At 36.8% G+C, this 21,288-nt stretch overlaps 1 protein-coding gene across 1 annotated transcript; it reads right to left on the bottom strand.

The window, feature by feature from the left end:
- Nucleotides 1–4,913: 4,913 nt before the first annotated feature.
- Nucleotides 4,914–20,328, bottom strand: DECR1 (2,4-dienoyl-CoA reductase 1). Its single transcript, XM_027659077.1, has 10 exons — nt 20,245–20,328; nt 16,458–16,660; nt 15,500–15,557; nt 15,273–15,359; nt 12,683–12,830; nt 9,489–9,588; nt 8,156–8,228; nt 5,870–6,016; nt 5,454–5,516; nt 4,914–5,359 (listed from the first exon to the last, which is right to left on the bottom strand). Exons 1-10 carry the CDS (start codon nt 20,314–20,316, stop codon nt 5,300–5,302), a joined length of 1,011 nt encoding a protein of 336 aa, XP_027514878.1. The 5' UTR covers nt 20,317–20,328; the 3' UTR covers nt 4,914–5,299.
- Between the last annotated feature and the right edge of the window lie 960 nt (nt 20,329–21,288).

The following is a 21,288-nucleotide window of genomic DNA, read 5'->3' as shown; positions in this document are numbered from 1 at the left end:
AGCAAAGGTGCCTACTATGTCAGTGCAAATTAAAGCCTGACGAGTATGGCTAAGTCCAAACTGCTGTAAAAACTCCAGGTTTTAAATTCTCTAAATCACTCCTGGGCAGAGCTTTTAAAAATGTGAGGCTAAGAACAAAAAGAAAGGTGGTGAAAGGGAAGACTGCAAGCTTTTTTCTTCTGGCAGATATCTGGTGACCAAAGAAAAGTAAAACTGTAGCATGCAAAAAGATGTGGTGCAAATATTCCATATTCCAGCTAAACAGAGAAACTGACTAACACAGAGCTACCTGGGTTCCACTTTATTGAAGCTATTAACCATTTCTGCTGTCTAAAAATACGTATTTTATTAAAATAAACATTCAAAATAAGCATTCAAGCTAACAAAGGCTCAAACTGTCCTACAAATCACACATATGCTGTAAAAAATTGTAGCCCATTCTAGTTTAGATGTGTACAGATTAAAATTTAACACAGTGTTAGGTATTCAAATCAAAGAAGGTGATTTTCAAATAATTTTAAAGCACAAGCCAGCAAATTTTCAGTAATACTGAAAGAAAAAAACAAGAACAGTAACTATTAGGCCCTTCATAAACCTTTGGCATTATAAATGCAGTGTTTGCTGAAAGAAGTAGACCTTAGCAGTACCAGGTCAGGCAAAGTGAGTGCCTGCTTCTAGCTGTGCCCACACCACTGTCCCTCAGCCCACCTCAGGGGTCACTAACACTGCCCAGCTGACCATTATGGAGAATATCACGTGAATTTTCACCAATGACTTAACTGGGATTGAACACAGACCTCGAAGTAATTTGGCTTTTGTTCGTTCACTGCTGCACTGTTCTATCCTCAACAGTTCATGTCCAGTACACAGCACTGATCTAATCCTCCCTGTTTACAATTTAGTTATGCATCTTTAAAAAGATTACCCATGCAAGCTTACAAAATTTCAGAACAGCACATTCCATGATAAAATGTCAAATACAGATCAGGATACTGACAGTCAGAAGCGCTTTTACGCAAAATGAACCTCGCCAACGAACAAGATACATACATGCTGCTGCTGGACTCCACTTAAACTTGGATTAAGTCTTTGTTTCGTTACACAAGGTTTGCTTTTTCTGATTTATACTAAGCCCTCATCATAATCATGGTTATAATCCCTGGTTATGGAGGCAAACTGAAATCCACATCAATTTGCAGTGTCTATGAGGAAGCACAGAATCCCTATTCAGGCACCCAAACATACCTGGCCCAATTTTTTGAAATGCTGAGCACATCCAAATCCCTCTGAAATCAACTGAAGTTGTTCTATATCACGTGTGCACCAGTGTACTGAAACCCCAAAGACTATTTTACTGCATATTAAACAATCACATAAAAGACTGTGGGGCTACCTTGGTTGAAGTGGGATTACACGCTTAACAGTAACAACACAAAACGCTCCTGGAATCAGATAAAGGCACAAACTATCTTACAATTCGGTGTCTTTACTTACATGTTATCAATATGTGAAAAAAAGGGAATATAAATGAGCAGTTCATGTGACAATGAACATGGAAGCCAGTATGGACAGGTAGGAACACCACTCAAATAGAGTCATCTTCTGCTTATAAAGCAAATTCTTGAATTGGAAACCATTAGCAATATTCTCAACAGTAACTAAAATATTTAAGAGGAGGGAATTGCCAGAAACTGGAGAATCAAAGACTGATGGCAGTTCTAGTATCACAGTGAAGAGGTAACACAACTGGTCTCTTACATTTGCAATCTTAAATGATTTTTATAACCTGTTTATAAGCCTCTACTATAGCACAATACTGTCCTTACAGCATTGAATTAATCTAAGAAATTGTACCAGGTTCAAAGACAGTAAATCACCAGCAGAAATAAAAAGGGTAATTACAAGATTTAATCAAGCAGACAAGATGTACTTTTCAGTTGAAAACAGACAATGAATCTCCTTTGTGGGCATCTCCAAGTTTAATTCATGGAAGTGATAACACCTTTGACTGATGGGTCATGCAAAAATCATTTTAAAAAAAGGTATTTGGAATCCAGGAAAGTTTTCCTTACGATTCATGAAAATTAAACTGCTTCTGCAACCCTACTGACTCCTGTTGCAATCTCCAATGTATACCATCACATTTTCTGACTCATTTCTCTACCTTCCTGTCCCTCCAATCTCATCTCCATAGAATGATTATGCCACAAATAAATACTTTTTTTTCACACTTCCCTTTACATTGTAGCTCACTGGCAATCTCAGATAGGATGAGGAATGTAACAATCTCAGGTAAATATGCCAGTCTAAGACAGCATGTTTAATGAGGACACTAACTCCTGCCAGCTTTGCTACCTTTGGAATAAAGCAGTTGTGATGACTGTGAGTTATGTCAGTCAGTGTGCAATACCCAGCTGTGGAGCGTGTTTATGGATTGGGCACCTCTTGGGTTTTTGGGATATTTTATGCCTTTTCAGGACAGTCTAATTCTCATTAGCATTAGGAACAGATTCTTATGAAATTTTCAAGCCAAACCAGTTGCTATAAAGTCACTTGCTTTTGCTCTTTTCCTGAGCTCAGATGTCATACGTTGCTCCTCTATTTATACATTAAATTGTATTTAGGCAAAACAAAAACTTGAGATGTTTAAGAGATGTTTAAGATTCATGTCATCACTGTAATGTTCCTTTCCTGTCCCTACCAAGTCTTAATGAAAGAAATGCATCCCAGTCAGACTATTCCATTTTCCTGCAGACGTGGATGACAAGACCAGAGTTATGTTTTTTCACTTAACCAGGTCTATGTATTAGGCAATATTTTATAAACTATCCAGTAACATATAACTCTTAAAACATTATATGCCAATTCTAAAATCAGCATCAACACATTATATACATCTTGATAGAATGTTCAGAAACTAAAAGCAACTAACTTGTGCAGTTTGAAATGGATGTCACTGGTATAGGTAAGATAAAAGAAAGTCTATTCTTATTACAGACGCTCATTAAAATTTAAAATGTGCTTTCTGGTTCCATCACTGAATAACACATGCTTTAAAAATGTTTTGTTGTCACATTACAATTAATAATTCATTTAGCTATGAACAGTAAACAGGTAGAAGATGATATTTCAGAAGAAATACCCATTTCTGCAAATGACAAATGTTCTGTTATTGAATAAATCCCCAGTATCTATTTACAAGACAAGCTTTAAGAGCCCTCCTCCAATATTTTGACCTTATCAGATAAAGCAACTCCTGCCATCCTTTAAGGATATGTTGCAGTAACTCTGATGGTTCACTATAAATTGAGTTTCTTCCAGATGCAAAGCTGGTCTTAATCTCTTGGATGAGTAAAACAATGAAAGAAAAGATGTTTTCATTTTTTAATTTTTAGATCAAAAATCAGTCTTCATTTTAAACTGCAAAAGCCCTTGACACTCTTTAAGTACTTTTGCATAGGAACCCACTGCTTTTGCTGCAGAAGAGAAACATTTCCAAAATGAGCTCTGCCAAGTTTGCTTTCTAAACAAAGGACAGACCATGCACAGCCCAACTCCACAGGATAACCTACTAAATACTGTAGAGAAATACTTGATGTTACCACAGCTCACAAACATATATTTGAATTTTTTTTCTGAAACACTTGTTTTTCAAGTGTCAAAGTCTTATAGGCAACTGTGCCATACAAAGAGAAAACATAAGCATATGCAAAGCATGATGAGCAAAAAACAGTATATATGGGCCTAACTTCTGAATTAAATCACTTTTTTGGGGATAAGACATGGATATCATGTCAGAATTCAATCTTGACAGTAGGCCTAACAAACCCAAGATACTACAAAAAATCTTTGCATTATGCTCAATAGACACCTTGAAGGACAGTGCCAGAGATGCTATTCAATCCCCCACAGGACCATCACTCATGGGAGAAAGCTGGCACATGGAAGCCTGCACTAGCGTACTCGACACTTCAGGCAGAACACATACTACCTTGCTTCAGATTTGTAATAAGGCAATCAAGTGACTTCAAAGTCAGATGTTGGTATATGTAAATATGTCCTGAATTGTGAGGAAAAACACATGACCACTGCCAGCACCTGGAGGAAGACGTCCTTGAATTGCTTCTATGGTCTGGACTCTTAAATCACTGTGTCAGTCTCAAAGCATACAAAGCTAGGTTCACACCTGTGTGTGTGTAGACAGGTTGGAGCTCTGGTTAAATACAAAAAAAGAAAAAAGAAAAAAGGCATTGATTTCAGGCTGTAAAGGCCAGAGCCTGACAATTTCTTTGAAGAATTCCAACCACTGTCTGAAGCAGGAGGGAAAACAACTGGCAACTCTGTAATTGGAAAATATAATACTAAAAGAGGGACAGCAACTTTTTTATCACTTGCTTATTTGGGATGGACAAACTGACTAAATTCAGAGGTAATGTCATCTTAAAATTTCTTTAGTACCAGCCTGTGAATGTAAATGAAACCTAGGGATTTTTTCTAAATCTCAACAAACGAGGTAACAACACTTTCAGTCCCAATTTACCAATGTCTGTTACTAGTCTTATACAAACCGCTTTTTATGGAGAGACTCCCCTAGTCACACATATGTTAATAACAAATGATTTTTAGTTTCTCATTTTCAAGAACACTGTTAATCATGACAAAGAATGAGCTTCTCAGAAAGGCATTTCAAGTCCTTAAATGCCATTTTTAAAGTTCAGCATAAGCTAATTAACAGACTGAAAATGCCACAAAAGATGAGACCAAGACAGTTAGACATTTCAAGATTTTGTAAGGAACCACAAGAGTTACATCCTGTCTCAGTGTATTTAGTCCTGCTAATAATTTGAAACTTTACTTGTAAGTTTACAACTTTTTATTGAAGTGTGAAGATTAGAACTTAATTCTGGGGGTTGTTTTCTTCAGATTAATAATCACATTCTGTTATGACAGTGCTGAAACACTATTAAAATTACAATATTAAGAGACACTTGCATATATCTGAGGAAAAAATCCTCTGAAAGATAAAAAAAAAAAAAGCTAACTGTAGACCACAGCTGTGTAAGACAATCTAAAGAACAGTAAAATTTCAGATACCAACTACTGTTCACTATTGGCAACAGATTAGATTTTAGATGGGGAAAAACACATAAGCTATATTCAAAATACAACAATTTCAAAAAATTTTATTAAAATTAGCATACAAAATATTTTGAAGGCTATTTCTCAAATGGTTATTTATAAATATTAATGAAAAAGCAGTGGTTCATTTCCAAGAATCTCCACCATACAGTTACGTACTTTAAGAGCCTTTTGTTTTTCTAATCATTGCTTCCATCATATCCCACTGCTCTTTGGTAACCTAATAAAAGAAAAAGAGCATTTTATTTGAATTCCACATAATAATTACACATTCGAGTGTTTGAATGTAAAATAGCAAGAAAGGAAATGAATACCCTTTTCAAATCATTGAATTCTCCTGCCATAGAAACATATTCTCCACCATCCATCCTAATAACCTAGAAAAAACATAAACAGTGCATTTAGTAATAGTGGGTTTTCTATAGTCTTCCCCTGTTATGAACTGTGAAAGTAATTTTTATTGATTTGGGTGAGAAAACCCCACGCTCAAAATAATGCAATTCAATCACTTTTAAAAGTTCTTTTTAAAAGAAGTACTTAAAAGTACTTTTAAAAGTTCTTTTTAAAAGTAGTAACTACCATGCACTACAATCAAAAGGTGAATAATACTTGTAAAGGATTTCAAAGTAAGATGTTTTGCTTCATTTCTGAAACCAGTGCTTTAAATAATATCAGCAAAACTCACACCATCATGGGATTAATTCTACAAACGAGATCAACCAAAACTCACTGCTCCATTAACCCAGCTTGCATAGTCACTGCAGAAATAGGCAGCAAGATTTGCAATTTCTTCTACAGTTCCCAGACGACCACAGGGAATCCTCTCAATCATCTTCTTCTCAAATGCGCCTGTTGGGTCAAGGCGGCTAAAAGCACCCTGAGAATTAAGGGAAACATTAAAGTTATAACTACATCAGAAAATAAAATCCAAGGGAGATTTGACTCTGCAGACACAACATGGAAGATAACATTTGTGAGTAAGCTGCCTACACCCTCTTTGTCAGTAGCATGAATAAGTAGGGAGTAGGAAAGAGAAAACAATTTATCCCTGTTGCAACTACTGAGGATGATAAGTTGGAATTTGACACTTTTGGGATACTCACCCATCATCTATCTGTGAAACACATATGGGATTAATGACCTTTATTTCTCAAACACCCTTGGTAAACATGTGAAGAAATAGGCAAGACTCAAAATTGCTGCAGGGACAGGGGAGAGGAATCAGGGGAGAAGAGAGTAGGAAAGTGGCCAGAAATAAATTATATGTGACAGAGTAAATAAAACGGAAAAGAAAAAAAAATCAAGTTCAGTTAAATTGCAGCAATTGTTAGAACTAAAGTAAGCCACTGGAAGTTTTAGTATTTGAATAGCTTAAAATGGCATGCAAAATAGAAAGGTTTTTTTTTGTTCTTCCTGGCTCCTCCACAAGGAAAAACCTCCTAATGTGAAAAATGTAAGAGTAATATTTACGTTGCTACTGAAGTTATGAGTTAAAGCACACTGTAATTTATGTAAATATGGCTATAGTTATGCCATTTAAGTCGCCTATTGCCATGTTTTTAAAAGCCAGTTTATAACCTTAACACTATTGAGCTTGTATGCCTTTTTCTTTTCCCATCATGACTTACAACAGTATTTTTTAAATAAATGGATACAGCCCCTAAGGCAGAAAACCTTGATTTTGCAAAACGCTGTCTTAAGTAAAGCCTTTTTATGTTTTGAGGGAAATTTGAACTTGGAACCAGTACAACAAATATAGTACTTTATTAAGAACACACAGTATTTCAAGTGTGTTTTACACTATTCATTTAAATGAGAAACATTAACAGGAGGTAATAATATTGACATTTAAAGCACTTAACTTGCCAAAAATGATGAGAATTTATAAATCGAAAAGATCTCATGATATGATATAGTGGATGTCAAACATTTATATGGATTCAAAAAGGAACAGGACAAGTAATGGAAGAATAAAATCTACGAAGATAATTGCAATAGGAAGAGACACCAACTGTATCAAACTCCCCAGAATGCTAGAGGCTGATGACACAAATAAGAAATGTTATTAAATGTTTCTTTTCTACTCTTGTCTAAAAATCCACAAGATACAAGACCTGGTGGACTTTTGGTCTGATCTTATAATGCTATTTCAACATTCTTATAACCCTGCTGATTCTGCCATTTGCTTTTCTTTACAGTCAAATGAGTTTTAACTAAGTCGTACAGCGGATCTAAAACTGACAAGAGGAGAAAAGGAAAAAAAAGACAAAAAAAAAGTAAAAAGAAAAGCAACTCTGCACCCCTACCCCCAAAACAACAGTAAAACCAACTGTGAAACATTTTACAGGTAGTAGCAATACCATTATTAGCTGTTACTGCTCATAATTGTAATAATTTGATTCAATGGGAAACGGATCCTCCTCTCTCCTCCTGCAGGACTGCTCTCTTTATTCTTCCTGTTCCAGCTGGTCTGGATTACTTCCTTCAAACCCTCCAGTCCTCTTTTTCACTCACATCAAAGGTTCTCGTTTCCTTGCCAACTTAAGTTTTTCTAGTTTTGAGATTTTCAAGAAAACTAGTGAGATTCTGTTCTCATATACCTAAAACAGATTCTGAGATTTTGGAATTAATATTCTGTCTAATAATTAGGAGTTCAGGCAGAAACAGGCACTTTACTCCACCAACTGTCCAAACTCACTTTACTTGACAAACTAGGTACGAAGAGTTGATAAGAATCAACATTAAGTATTTTGATATACAAATTCTCTGAAACATTAAAAAGGGTTCAGTTTAAATCAGCTGTAGTAGAAAGGGCAGTGGCACATTTCTGAAGTTCAAGAAATCCTATCTTACAAAAAAATCTGAGTGAAAAGCGTGTTCAATATTCCAGCACAGTCTTGACTACCAAAAAAATCATACTTGAATTTAAACAGCTATAGAAAAGGTTAGACTATGTTAAAGTTAAGTCTGTACTACAAAGCATATTCAAGGTTGTGTTTTACTTCATGCTATGTACCTTTGTTTTTATTGGACCTGGTTGAATCACATTGAATCTCATGCCATATTTACCCCATTCAGCCGCAAGAGACCTAAAAATTCATTAACAGAACGCATCAATATTTTAAACACAATATTTTAATAATCCCATTCAGAAAAAAAACATTAGAACTTTTCTGAAACAAGCATTTCTATTAAGGTTTTATTCTTGTTCTTAACAAAAACATTTCAGAGAAGAAAAAAAAAACAAAACAAAAACGCATTCACAAATAGGAATATTGATTTAATAGATGCATCATAGATAAAGCAGCATTAAGGAGCAAGTCTTACTCCCCTGAAAATCACAGATGATTTCAGCACCTAAATTCCTTGACAAACAACTGTTAGGCCACCATCTTTCTCTGGCTACTTGGACTATCCCACAGGTATACTTTTCTAACATTTTCAACACAGTTCTCACATTGAGTGTTTTGAAATAACACAAAACAGAGGACACACTCTAAAATGGGACCATCAAAATTATTTTGCTTTATGACATTTTGTCTGCATAACAAGTATTTTGGATAGATGATTTATTATGGTGAATCAATTAGCTGAGTCATAAAGTCTCTGAAAAGTACACATTTCAGTTATAGCTCTATAGAACAGAAATCAAAATCATTATTCAGTCCTTCATTTTTTTCTGGATAAAGAATTCTAGCAGTAACTTTTCTAGCAGAAAGCTGCCAAACTATTCAATTCCTTCTGCTGAAGTGCAGAGGAAGGTCTATGTGCTATGGACTAGCCTGAAGTTAATAATGAGAGAAATCCTTTTGCTTGCCGACTAACATGAACACCTTACACAACACTGTTCTGAATTAAGTATAACTGCAGACCTTAATTTAAAATAGTGACAGGAAACAAATTTCTTGATGAAACTAAACAGAGGTGAACTCACAGTATAGTGTACCCAAATGCAAGTACATCTTTTCCTGAGACAAAAGAACATGCAAGGTACTATAGACCTTGAACAGCTCCCTTAATAACTGTCTTAAAGTGCTGGTTCACCTACGAGAACGCAAGAGAATCTGAATATCAAAACTCTTTAAAACTGAAACTTTGGAACTTGCTATTGCCAAAAGTAGTAGTCCTACTTGTCTGTATCTTTGCCTTGTGATAGAAACTATCACAACAATAACAGTTAATACTTTTTTCTGTAAGAAGCTGTCAGCATACTAAGATATTGCTAAGACAAGACTGGAGCCTGGTACAATGGATTAGGAGGATTACACCAACTAGCTCCACTTTTACACACCAATTACTCTACCTAAAGGATGTGAAAACCAGAACACACATTTTGCTGTATTACTTACTTGCTCATTGCTTCTACGCCAGCTTTGGCAGAGGCACTTGGTAACACAAATCCTGAACCACTCTCTGCATAAATTGTTGTAATAGCCAAGAACGCTGCTCCTAGAAGTTGCAAACACATTTAAAAAAATTCCCACACTAAACAAACAAAAATACATGAAGATCAAACTCTGAACTTAAGGTAAAAGTAATATCAGTGGTATAGAAGTTAGCAGTTCAAGTGTTAGGGATGCCATTTCACTCTGGGTTGTGAAAAGGCATTTTAGAAATACAGTCTTGGAAACTTTATTTTCAAGCCTTTTTATTTCAGTTCCCCGTTTTGCAAGACTTTTAAGAGTTGTTTCAGGTAAGTGAGGTTCCAAAGGTCTAAAGCCTCACACTTCTACTGATTAATGAATTTAATGCACAAATCAGTCTAACTGGAGTGAAGTCCTAAGATCTTACATTGTTTTTTTCAGAAGCTGCATTAGTCTAGTTGTCAGTAACCAGGTATTTTGCCCTAATTTCATCAATTCCTGGAGTGGGGGGGGAAATCAGCATTTCCCCCCCCCCAATTCCTGGGGGGCATAATCTTAAAATGACACAGTTGAGGCCTTGAGTAAAATTTTATGCAGAAAAAAGTAATTTTTTAAAGACATTTTCAAAAGCTTTTTCTGCAGCAGAGCCTATTACAAAGTTAACCTGCATAATGTTCTCCGTTATTATCACAACAAACTCTGTTATAAAAAGACTACTTTCTTTTATATGCTGTATTTTGTAACAGGTTTAGCAAAAAACATTCTGGAAAATAATGGAAACTGCAACTGTTTATTTAATCTTTCTTTTATAGAATTCTGCAAATTCCAACTGTCTGGTCAATGACTAGTATGAGCTTACTGTAACTGGGAAATGGAGGACAAGGGATGACAGTTCACTCTTATGCCACAGGAACTAAAATAAGTGTTCTACTTTCTATATTTTAAAAATAATTTAATTAGAAAAGCTACCCAGGGGATATTTCTAAAACAATATACATCACTGATAGACTGTATGTGAAGTAGAAACTCAGGTAAAAAATTACAGTGTTACACAAAAGAAACTAAAAAGAACCATAAGCAAGCATGATTGAAATGCCAGCAGATATCCAGAAACCATGGACCCTGCTTATAAAAATGTAATCTACACTGAGAGACTCTGAAAAGAAAAATCAACACAAGGAAACAAAACACAGAACAACTCTGAAGCTATCTAGAGATGATTGCTAATTATACATTTCACAGAATTAAACCACAGATTTTTTTAAAATACAAGTTAAGTAGAGGTGAGTTAGGTGAATCTAATACAGAAGCAAGAATAACTGATAAATTTACATCTCTGAAGTTTAAAGTACACTTCAGTTCATACACAACTTTTATTTGTAAAGCCTATATTCATAAAATGGACAACTCAGCAATTAACTTCTCCCTCATTGTAAAAATACGTAATGCACTAGGAGAATAAAAATTCCTTTTAAATACCAGCAAAAACTTGGGAGTCTAAAAGCAGAAAAGTTTTATTATTTACATTAGATTTAATGTAGGTCATGCTGCAGACCTAAAGTTTAAAAACTGTCAGATTCATAGTATCCTCACAGACTGCTTTAAAATATCTGCATTAGTTAGCATCACCATCACATCAGAAACTAAGGCAGCTGCTCAAAATTAAAAAAGCATGCAAGTAAGAAGAAAAGGAAGGTGGAGAATGAGGGGGCAAAGAGGTACACTTGATTTACTTGCAAAAATATGTCTTAAAGAAAGCCTTAAATAAAAACTCTTACTTACAGATGGAATCCCCTAGAAAGAAGGCATGTGAGTAATAGCAAAAGAAATTCACATGTTTTATAAGCTTAGAAGGGAAAGCAAGAGAGATGACATGAAGGTGAATAACTTCTGAATTTTACCAAATCTGAGGATGGAAGAAAGGAAACTAGTTTTTCATTCCACAACAACAAAGCCAAAAGCACGTTTGAAGCCATATTTCACATTACTATACAGAGACACTGCATGAACCTGGAAGGCCATAAGGCAAACTGCTAAAATGGTCTGCTATAATTATATAGTAAGTCAGAACTGGGGATGGGTTTCTAATGTGGGAATATCAACATCAGAATGGTGGAATGATTTTTTCATGTGCTGCTAAAATAGAGGAGGGACATACCCATATACTAACAAAAACTGTTACAGACCTACCAAAATAACATTATCTTTATATTGTTATAATTAAATAGTATAAACTCAATGAGTACTTTTTGGAGAGAAGTTTTGAAGAAATTCAACTAATTCAGAAGTTGGAGAAATACAGTGCAAATACCAAAGTAGTACTGCAACACAGTGACTGTACCTAGAAAACAAGATTCAGAAGTGAGGGCACATGTAAAACCATAATACAGCTACTGCTTTTAAATGAATTTGAGATTATATAATTCTGATCAAAAAAACCCACCCTCACTGTTTTTCAATTTGTAACTGGAAGATAATATAAAATGAAAGCAGTTCTTTGTATATAATCTATGAAATAACATAGAAGGGCATACATTATCTTTCCCTTAAAGACAATAATCTGGTTAAGCAAATCTTTGGCTAAACTATAAGAAAGAACTGTCATATTTTTAAGGTAAAGCTATGATATTGGATTAAACTTCTAGGTAGTCTAGAACTAGGGTTCTGGGAAAATAATTTCAAAACTGAAATCAGTGTTAGAGTTTATCTTTCAAATTATCTCAAAGGTAATATTCTCTACTACTATTTGTCAAATAGCACAGCTGTAAATTTTACTTATTTAAGTGTAGGAGGAAATTTCAAGGGGATATCCTGACTTGCTGTTCACGTAAATAAATATCTCATGTTTAGTTGCTCAATGAAACCAACATAGATTTAAAAGAAATAACAGCACTTGTTTTACACAAAGCCTTATTTTTTTAGTTTTAAAAACGTTTTACAACTAGAACTCCCATTTTTATATTCAACCTCATGACCTCTGGATCCAATTGTAAGGCCTGATGCTACAATGAAATAATTGTTAGCCAGATCTACTGTGTGATACCTATGTACAGCTTTCACTGATAGTGAAGTTCCTTTCTAGAAGAATGTTAAAAACTGTATTTCTTTTCCAACTACTATAACAATAGTAAGGCAAGGAAAGCAAGTAATAACATCTCATGGTGCTTATCTTAAGATACCTTTTTGGGCTTTAATGAGCTCCTTTCCGATTTCCAGAGTTACAAAAGCAGTACCATTAAGCACAATATCTGTTATTGTTCTCCATGCATTAGCAGAAAGTCGTTCAGAAGGGGAAATAAAGTTTCCAGCTGCGTTGTTTATCACAGCCTGAAAAAAGGAAAATTTGAGAGTTAACTAAAAAGAACTATTCCCGAGACAAAAACAAAGAACTTACAAGAAACTTCCTAGCGTTTCCAGGTACAAAAGCAAAAATATCCTCATCAAATGAGGCACAGGGGGTGGGGAGAGAGAGAAAATAATCCATCAGAATTTTAACATCTGCAGCACAGACATGTGTCAGTAATAGAAAATGAGTCATATTTCCAAACTACTGTAATTACTAGTCTAGTACTGAGGAACCGTAGAGAGTGACTTAAGTCACTGTTTTCCACAGTATCTCAAGTGCATCCTAACAGAAAAGCTTGTCCCCACCAAGTTCCAATATAATATATATTTAATATAATGGATGCATGGGAATAAAAGCAAAAGAAGTTCAGGCAACCTGGTAACTAAAGTCTGGATTGGCTGACTCATGCAAAACAGGAAGTCAAATCAGTCATGACAAGGAGATTCTGATACATTGTGCCGCAAGCAACTGCTATGAAACTTTCACTGAATAGATGTACATCCCTCACTTGCTGCTTTTCTATAAACAATAATTAGGTAGAGAATACTCTCACTTTACCATTTGCTTAGCCCTTCAAGCCAGTACAGTAGATAACGTTTTAAGCATCACATCAGCAGTTTTTAAACCAAAACCTATGTGGCCAGACCCTGTATATTTAATCATATAATGTGCTGAAGCAATAAAATGGTGTATTAGTTAAAGAATGGCACCTCGATTCATGAAGGTTTGCATGTAAAACAAAGTCCTGAAGAACTTCCAGGCTAAATGAAGACATCAGAATATCCAATAACAAAGCAGAGCACAGCACATATAACATGAATATAAGACTAGTAATATTCAAGACTCATAAATTATACATATGGATAGTAAATATAATGTAAAGGCCTCCCTGGAGTTATGAAGAAAAAAAAATCCAAACATCTCAAGATACTGAGGTGGTTACTTGAATCACTCAATAAATACAGCAAAGACATAATAACAAAACTAGTGAACTAAGGACAGCACAATACAATCTTTGAGATATACAGGACTGAAAAATAATCCATAACAAAAAAATGATTGCTTTCTAATTGGGAGTAATGGTCTTAGGGACAGAATGAATAAAGCAAAGCTAGAAGGACTATCATACTGCCATTAACTTCTATTTTTGAGATCTCACCTCACATGCACAGTGGCAGGGAGTGATACCCAGGTTTGTAGTATTCATAAATTTACATCTCTTGTCTGTCACTAAAAGAAAAACTGGACAAAAAGAACTGAATATTCAATTTACTCTGTAGTCTATCTTAAATACACAGAATATGGGAAATTAAAGAGAAAGTAAATGGTAGTAAAGAACAAGTCATGGGAAGTACTTATTCAGAAAACTACTGGTGTACTAAAAACATAAAATACAGGAAAAAGCCTCCTCTCTCTCTGCACACACTTAAAATCTGGAGATCATAATGTGTTCTGGCCAAAAATGGCATTTAGCAGTAGTCAAAAAATCCCAGAGTATCTTGTCTATGCATCAGGACAGTGAATGTATCAGGACAGAGCACATCAGGCCTTATTTCTAGCACTGTTATAGCAAACAGCTGCAAGAAATAGTTTCTCCACTTCTTAATATATTTAAAACTCAGTAGTTTCTCTACCACATCTATAGGAAGCTCCTGGTGAGTGCAAATTGTCTACAATACACATACAGCAATTCTAAATCTACAGTAAACAGTTTTAAATCTGACTATCCTTTACAACAGGGTTAACAGTCTCATCGTACTTTCTATCAGCTAGTAGAATCAAAGTTGTTACCTCATAATCAAATCAAAATTTGGTGCCTATCATCCTCTGGACTCCACCAGACCACCCTTCTCAGAGTCTGATGTAAAGAGCCCTATGTTTTGGGCCAAACTATTAAAGAACAGATGCTTAGCTTGGCTGAATACTTTTTTCTTGATTTTATGAGAAACTAGTCTTCAAGTTTGAACTTTCTTTGTGTACATTAAAAAGTCTAAGCAAGGATCAAAGAAGATGTTTATGATAACTTCCATTTCTAATTTGAGAGACATTCTGTTAATAAGCAACAGCTGCAATTCAGTAAACACAGGTAAGTCACCTTTTCAGGAGGATTTAAGGGCAATATTCTGTTCACTTAATTAATTCAAAGAATCCCATCAGAATTGTCCTACTGTTTAAAAGAAAATGTCAATCCTCAGAGTAAAGATAAGGATGTTTTGTCTACCTGGCCACTAAGTATTTTAAGAACCATAGGAATAGAGTAACCAGTCTAACTATTAATGTTTGCTTTATCTTGAAGTACTGCCACTGCTCAGTCTAGTGTCTCTTTAGATTTACTACTAGCATAGTAGTTTTCTTCATACCTACTATGCAAAGTATTTTCAGTAATGAAAAATGAAGTTCTCTCCTTTCTGTAAAACACTTACATCAGGATGTCCTGCCAGTTGGATTGTTTCAGCAACAGCATTCTTAACTGAAACTGGATCTCTCACATCACACTGGACGGCATGAACCTGCATAATAATCGAAGGGCAGTTGTTAGACTTGAAAACTATGTCACTCATAGGCTAAACAAGTCCACAGAAGCACATCAATGCAAAAAAATTCTAAAAAGTACAATAAGCAACATATTCACAGTTCCTTAAAAATTTACCTTATTCCCTGTTTTAGAAGAAATTTCTTCTGCTGTTCCTTTCAAAACATCAAGTTTCCTAGAAATAAGTAGACAACATCCCTTATTTCAGTTAAATGCAATTACCATTCAGATTAATAAACTCATGATTTGCTGAGCAAGGATGAGTTACTATTTAAAAAAGGTGTTTGTGCACACGCATGTTGCTGATTTTCACAAAAACTGAGCTTTAAGATTAAGACTATGTTTAGACACTAACTTGCTGAATGAAAACTTCAAAGCTAAGTAATTTCTGGTTAGTGCTACTTCAAAGCAACTCAGAAGTGACTACAGTAAGAGACTCTCTAAAGCTAATCACATGTCACAAGCTAGAAGAAGTATTTTCTTTCAGAACACACAATCATCACACGTAGTTTAGCTACTGCTCTACCAGCACTAATTAGAGATGCATATTGAGATTTAAAACTAACTAAACCACTGTTTGGATGAATGTCACAATGTTTCTGTTCAATCTGATTAAAAGCGAGATTGTTTTTCTAGACTTTACTGCAGTGCTACTTAAAAGAGTTGCAGAAAGATCATCTTCATCAAGGGAAAACCAGGACTCTTGTTAAAGTCAGAAGAGGAATGGCTTTAATTCTTTATTGCGATTCAAACCTGTATCAAGAACACCTGTAATAATATATTATTTTTTGTTCTCCCTAAGGTTTTAGTTGAATTTATGTTTAATATTCAGGGTTGTTTGCTGCCACATTTCACAGAAAAGCATTTAGTTTATTTCTTCCTATTGTTTTTTACCCAATTAGCCATCTGTAGATGGATCTGCAAGTTTATAGAATCCAGAATATGACATTATAACTTGAAAGTGCACTGAAGTAGAATAAATAGAATAATTTTTTCCAGTTTATGAAGAAGAAAACAGATCTATTCAGTATTTGGTACTAAATGACAGCTCTAAAACATCTCCATTAATATTTACCGGCTTGCTATAACACACTTGGCACCTAAACTGGACAAAGCTGTTGTCATCCCTTTGCCAAGCCCAGTACCTCCACCAGTTATAAAGGCCACTTTCCCTTGGAAGGTATTTGGTGGCAACATCACTTTTTGAAGAGGTGAAAAGAACGCAGCTTGTGGTGCACTGCTGTCTTGATGCAGCACATTTGGCCCACGGCTGAAAAACTGAAAGAAATTAAGAGAAAAGTTACTTTTTTAATCCTTTCTGTATACAGGACTGTTATGCAAGATCAGATTTTCTTATGCCAGTGGAAGTAACAACCATAACCGCCTTAATTATAAACTGAATGTAAGAATGACCAGATTGTGTTGTAGCAACACACATGGACCTTCACTTTTATGCTAACACTAGACTAGGAAAGCACTTGAGCTATTTTTAGATATTCCATTGCAACTAGAGAACTACTGAAAAAATATTTTAACCATGATTCTTGCTATTTTGTGCATTTTTTGTCTATAGTTTTTACTAAAGCACATGGAAAATCATTACCAACTAATTATTGACTCCCAGTAGGATTTGGGCTTCAGATTCATATGTGCACTGAACTTTATGCATAAACAAATCCATGTGATTTGGAGGCTACATCTGTACATATTTACAAATTCAAAAGCTTTTGATTCTTTACTACTGCTAAAGATGTCGATCCTCTACTACTGCAGGCAACAAAACCACCTTCTTTACTGGAGAATGGCACAGAATCAAACTCCACAAGACCCGTCCCAATTGGTACTGGTGCTGCTAAGGAAACCAATGTCATCTCTCAGACAAAACTGAGCATGGTTAGGTTACCAGCATCACACTCTGTCCCAGCAGAAATACCATTTACAGTAAATTAGCCTCTCAAGAATTGGTCCCTGCAAAAAGACATATTTGGAATGTGTTTAAAAACACACATGAAAAGAGAAGAAAATTCAATATTACATCTAGCAAACTATACCAGTAAGAAAACATCCCACTAATGAGCAATTTTGATGTCATCACAAAAGTCACAACAAAAACAGCTAAGAGGATATTTCTAGCATCCCAATACATTAAACTAACTCAAGCCCTAATCTAATGACTGAATTCAATGCTTTGGGACAGCAGCATTACAGTAATAATTCAGAAATTCCCTTATTATTTAGAATACAAAAATTACCTTAACCTGAAGCTGCAAACACTTTCAAGTACGACAAAACTAGACCTGATTTGCAAAAAATTGGAAGACTGTAAATTATATTTATTTTCTCTAAATATAATCCATACTTGAGCCATAATGTGTTTATTTTAATACAAAAGAAATTCTAATACAATTTCAGGAAAGAAGACTGAATGGTTACTCCTGTATGATATTGTTAATAGAACATGCAACTGTTCAATTCAATTCAGACCGACACGAAGAAGAAAGGTTGTTTTAAAATAGTAAAAAAATTACAACTTATTGTTCCATTTACTAACATTTTCAGCACTAAAATTAAAAAATAACACTTTTAGTCTACTTTTAGTGGTAGACAATTAATCTGTACATGCCAAAGCTACAATGCACTGGGGGTTTCACAGGGCTTAAATCTGGTGTGAGAAAGTGTGCATGTGAATCTTTCTGTGTGGTAATACATCTGCATAAGTAATACAAGTGAAAACAGAGAGAACAATCATGGAATTACAGTGACAATTTAATGGAGCCTAAAGTATGATGCTAATAACACCAAGGCTGCAGGTTCAATCCCTGTACAGGCCATTCACTTAAGAGTAGGACTCGATGATCCACGTAGCTCCCTCCCAACTCAGAATATTCTGTGAAAAACTAAGAGTGAAGAAGGGCCGTGGGTAACAAAATTCAGAAAGTAAAGCTTGAACTAAAGCTAGAATTATCACAAAAGTAAAGCAGTGCGGTAAGTCCTACAGCATTTGTATCAAGTGTGTACTTTAGGGATTCTTTCTGGAACTTGGACTCTTCAGCTATGTGCAATAGGCTTGTCACACCAAACTAAAAAAAAAAAAAAAAAAAAAAAGAGAAGAAAAAAAAAAGAAACAAAAGATAGTTCTGAGGAACACAAGTAGACCAAAAGGAAATTCTGAAGAATATCGCATTTTTCTGAAATAATACAATTCTTCAGAGCAGATCCACTTCTAAAAAATTGTTAAGTTTGTAAAATACTGATTTTTTTTTTATTCTATAGTGAAAATAAAATTTGCATACTTTGACAGAGTACCACAATATTACTAAGCCTCCAGAAAAGGGAAGTGTAAAGGTTCTCTCTTGGGACTTTTCTTAGTTTCCTACTCATCCTTCTTCAGGAGAAAAGCTCCCACTGGAGAACTTCAGCTGAAGGCAGAGACTGCAAATCAAGACAGCACTTGGACTCCCTCTTCCTTCAGGATATGGACATAACCCCTAGGCAGTACTAAGGCTCCCTGATTAGGCACTCTGTTAAATGACAGACACAGCCCACTGGTCTTGCTAACCACCACAAAACCATGCAAGCAGCTTTCCTTCTGCTCCAGGGAGGAAGATTAGGAAACAGGCCATAGCAGGGGCTGGCAGAAGACTGCACCAAGACTAATAAAGTACTGTAATGATATCCAGCAGCCAGTGAAGTGAAGTTGGTATAATTCAGCAATCTTTTCATTAGACAGCTATCGTCTCATTACTAGCTTGCACAAGGGGCTTCTATGACAGGATCCACTCAATTTAATCATTCTACTACTTAAGGTCAAGGTTTTAAATTATGCCTCATGTGTAAACAGAGATATAAAGAAGCCAGGAAACTGTTTCAACAAAACCAAATCAGAACAAAAAAAGCAAAACACCCAACAAACATCCAAATCATAGACAAGCCAAAAAACAACCCTCACTCAGGAGGTAGAACTGACTTGTGAAATTACTGTAGAAAGTCATCTCAGAAACACACAAGCGGTCACTGGTAAGAAGCACTGTGCCCAGGGAGAACTCACTAGGAACAGCGTCCAGCAACCCCCAATCACAGAATGGTTTGGATTGGAAAGGACCTTAAAGATCATCTAGTTCCAAAACTCCTGCCATGGGCGGGGACACCTTCAACTAGACCAGGCTGCTCAAATCTCATCCAGCCTGGCCTTGAACACTTCCCAGGATGGGGCATCCTCAACTTCCCTGGGCAACCTGTTCATATCCAATACAAACCTACTCTCTTTCAGTTTGAATACATTCCCTCTTGTCCTGTCACTACATGCCATTTTAAAAAGCCCTTCTCCAGATTTTTTGTAGGCTCCCCCGAGGTACTGGAATGCTGCAATAAGATCACCACGGTCACAAGCCACAGTTTGGACAGCAACATTCAAACCACGTTACCCAAATAGCTCTGGTATTGGGGGCAAAGGGCGACGCCAACGCCCCCACAGCCCGCACTGAAACGGGAGACGTGGGAACTGCCCGGCCGTGGGCAGGGGCCGCGTCCTCTGCGGGGGCTCCGAGACAGAGCCGGGAGCTGAGGAGAACCGAGGGGTGTCCCTACTCTCGGGGGGGGTTCCTGGCTGTTTCCCCAAGACTAGCAGCCAGAGACCTCCTCCGGCCTGAGCCGCCCCTCGACACAGCTCCGACGACAGCAAGAGCGCTTTCTCCGCGGCTGCGGGCGGAGCCCGGCGGGCAGCACCGTCCGCAGGGTCCCGCCGTGCCTTGAGAGGGGACAAGGGCGCCCCGGCAAACCGGGGCAGGGGGGCAGGAGGTGGCGAAGCACCCCCGAGGCGCCGCCGTCCCCGCTGAGCCCCAGCAGCGCAGGGACCGCCTTACCCTCCCGGTGCCACGGAAACAGGAGCCGCGCACCGCGCACCGCCACAGCCCCGCCGCCGCCACAGCCGCCATCTTGCCCCGCGGGGGCGGCGCTGCGGGCGGCACCGGGCGGGCACCACGGCCACGCCCGTCTGAGCCGCTGAGGGCACGGGGGGGGCGAGGCCGTCGCCACCCCAGGTGTTGCGAAATGTGGAATTCGTAAAAATTTTCTTAAGAGAGCATGTCCTTTGGTGTTTGATCTTTGTACACTTTCAAGCGTAATTGACAAGAAAGGAGATTTAGTCCGTGAAACAGCAGCTAATAAGCAAGCTATAAGCGACGTCCAGGTGTTAGAATGGCAAATTACTTGTCGGTAAAATTGCCTTGTTAAGGGTTTAAGGCTGTCTAAGTTTCAGCTATCTTAGACGGGAGGTTAACAAAGTTCGGGAAAAAGGATGTAGCACTGATAGTGGACACGAAGAATGCAGAATTTACAGGCCACAAGGACATTTGGCAGAACCCGAAGACAAGAAAAAAACTAATAAAGACAACTCAGCAACTGTGGTGAAATCAACTCCGACTGGGTAAAAGTTAATTCTGGCAGGGGAAGACGCCCACGGACCCAAAAGAGAAAGACTGAGCCCGGGGACTAATTAGCTTGAGAAGTGACAGAATCATTAACCAGTAGAAGATAGAATACTCTTTAAAAAGAGGACAATGAATGTTAATGTCTTTATTTGCTAAAATGTATACTCAGTGAAAAGTTTTGGTAGTCGTTGTGCTGGCTTTGTGGATTTATCACCCAGCACCCCTTTCTGCACAGAACTGTAAATCAATCAAATACCTCGACTCAATGAGGATTTGGCCTCTTGCACACTGGGAGAAAGAACGTATTTTGGATAACACAGGGGCACCTTCATGGCCACTGCCACCACCTTGGCACCTCCAGTTCCAGCTGTGAGGGTCAGGGTTCAGGCTAACTGCTTCACTGAGTTGGGGTTTTATTATTGCAAGTGATTTACTCAACACTACTTAAAGGACACTAAATGACTATCTTCTTCCTTT

This window comes from Corapipo altera, unplaced genomic scaffold (genome assembly GCF_003945725.1).
Source record: "Corapipo altera isolate COAL_440 unplaced genomic scaffold, ASM394572v1 52, whole genome shotgun sequence".
NCBI classification, from domain to species: Eukaryota; Metazoa; Chordata; class Aves; order Passeriformes; family Pipridae; genus Corapipo; species Corapipo altera.
This window is presented reverse-complemented; position numbering and strand designations above follow the sequence as displayed.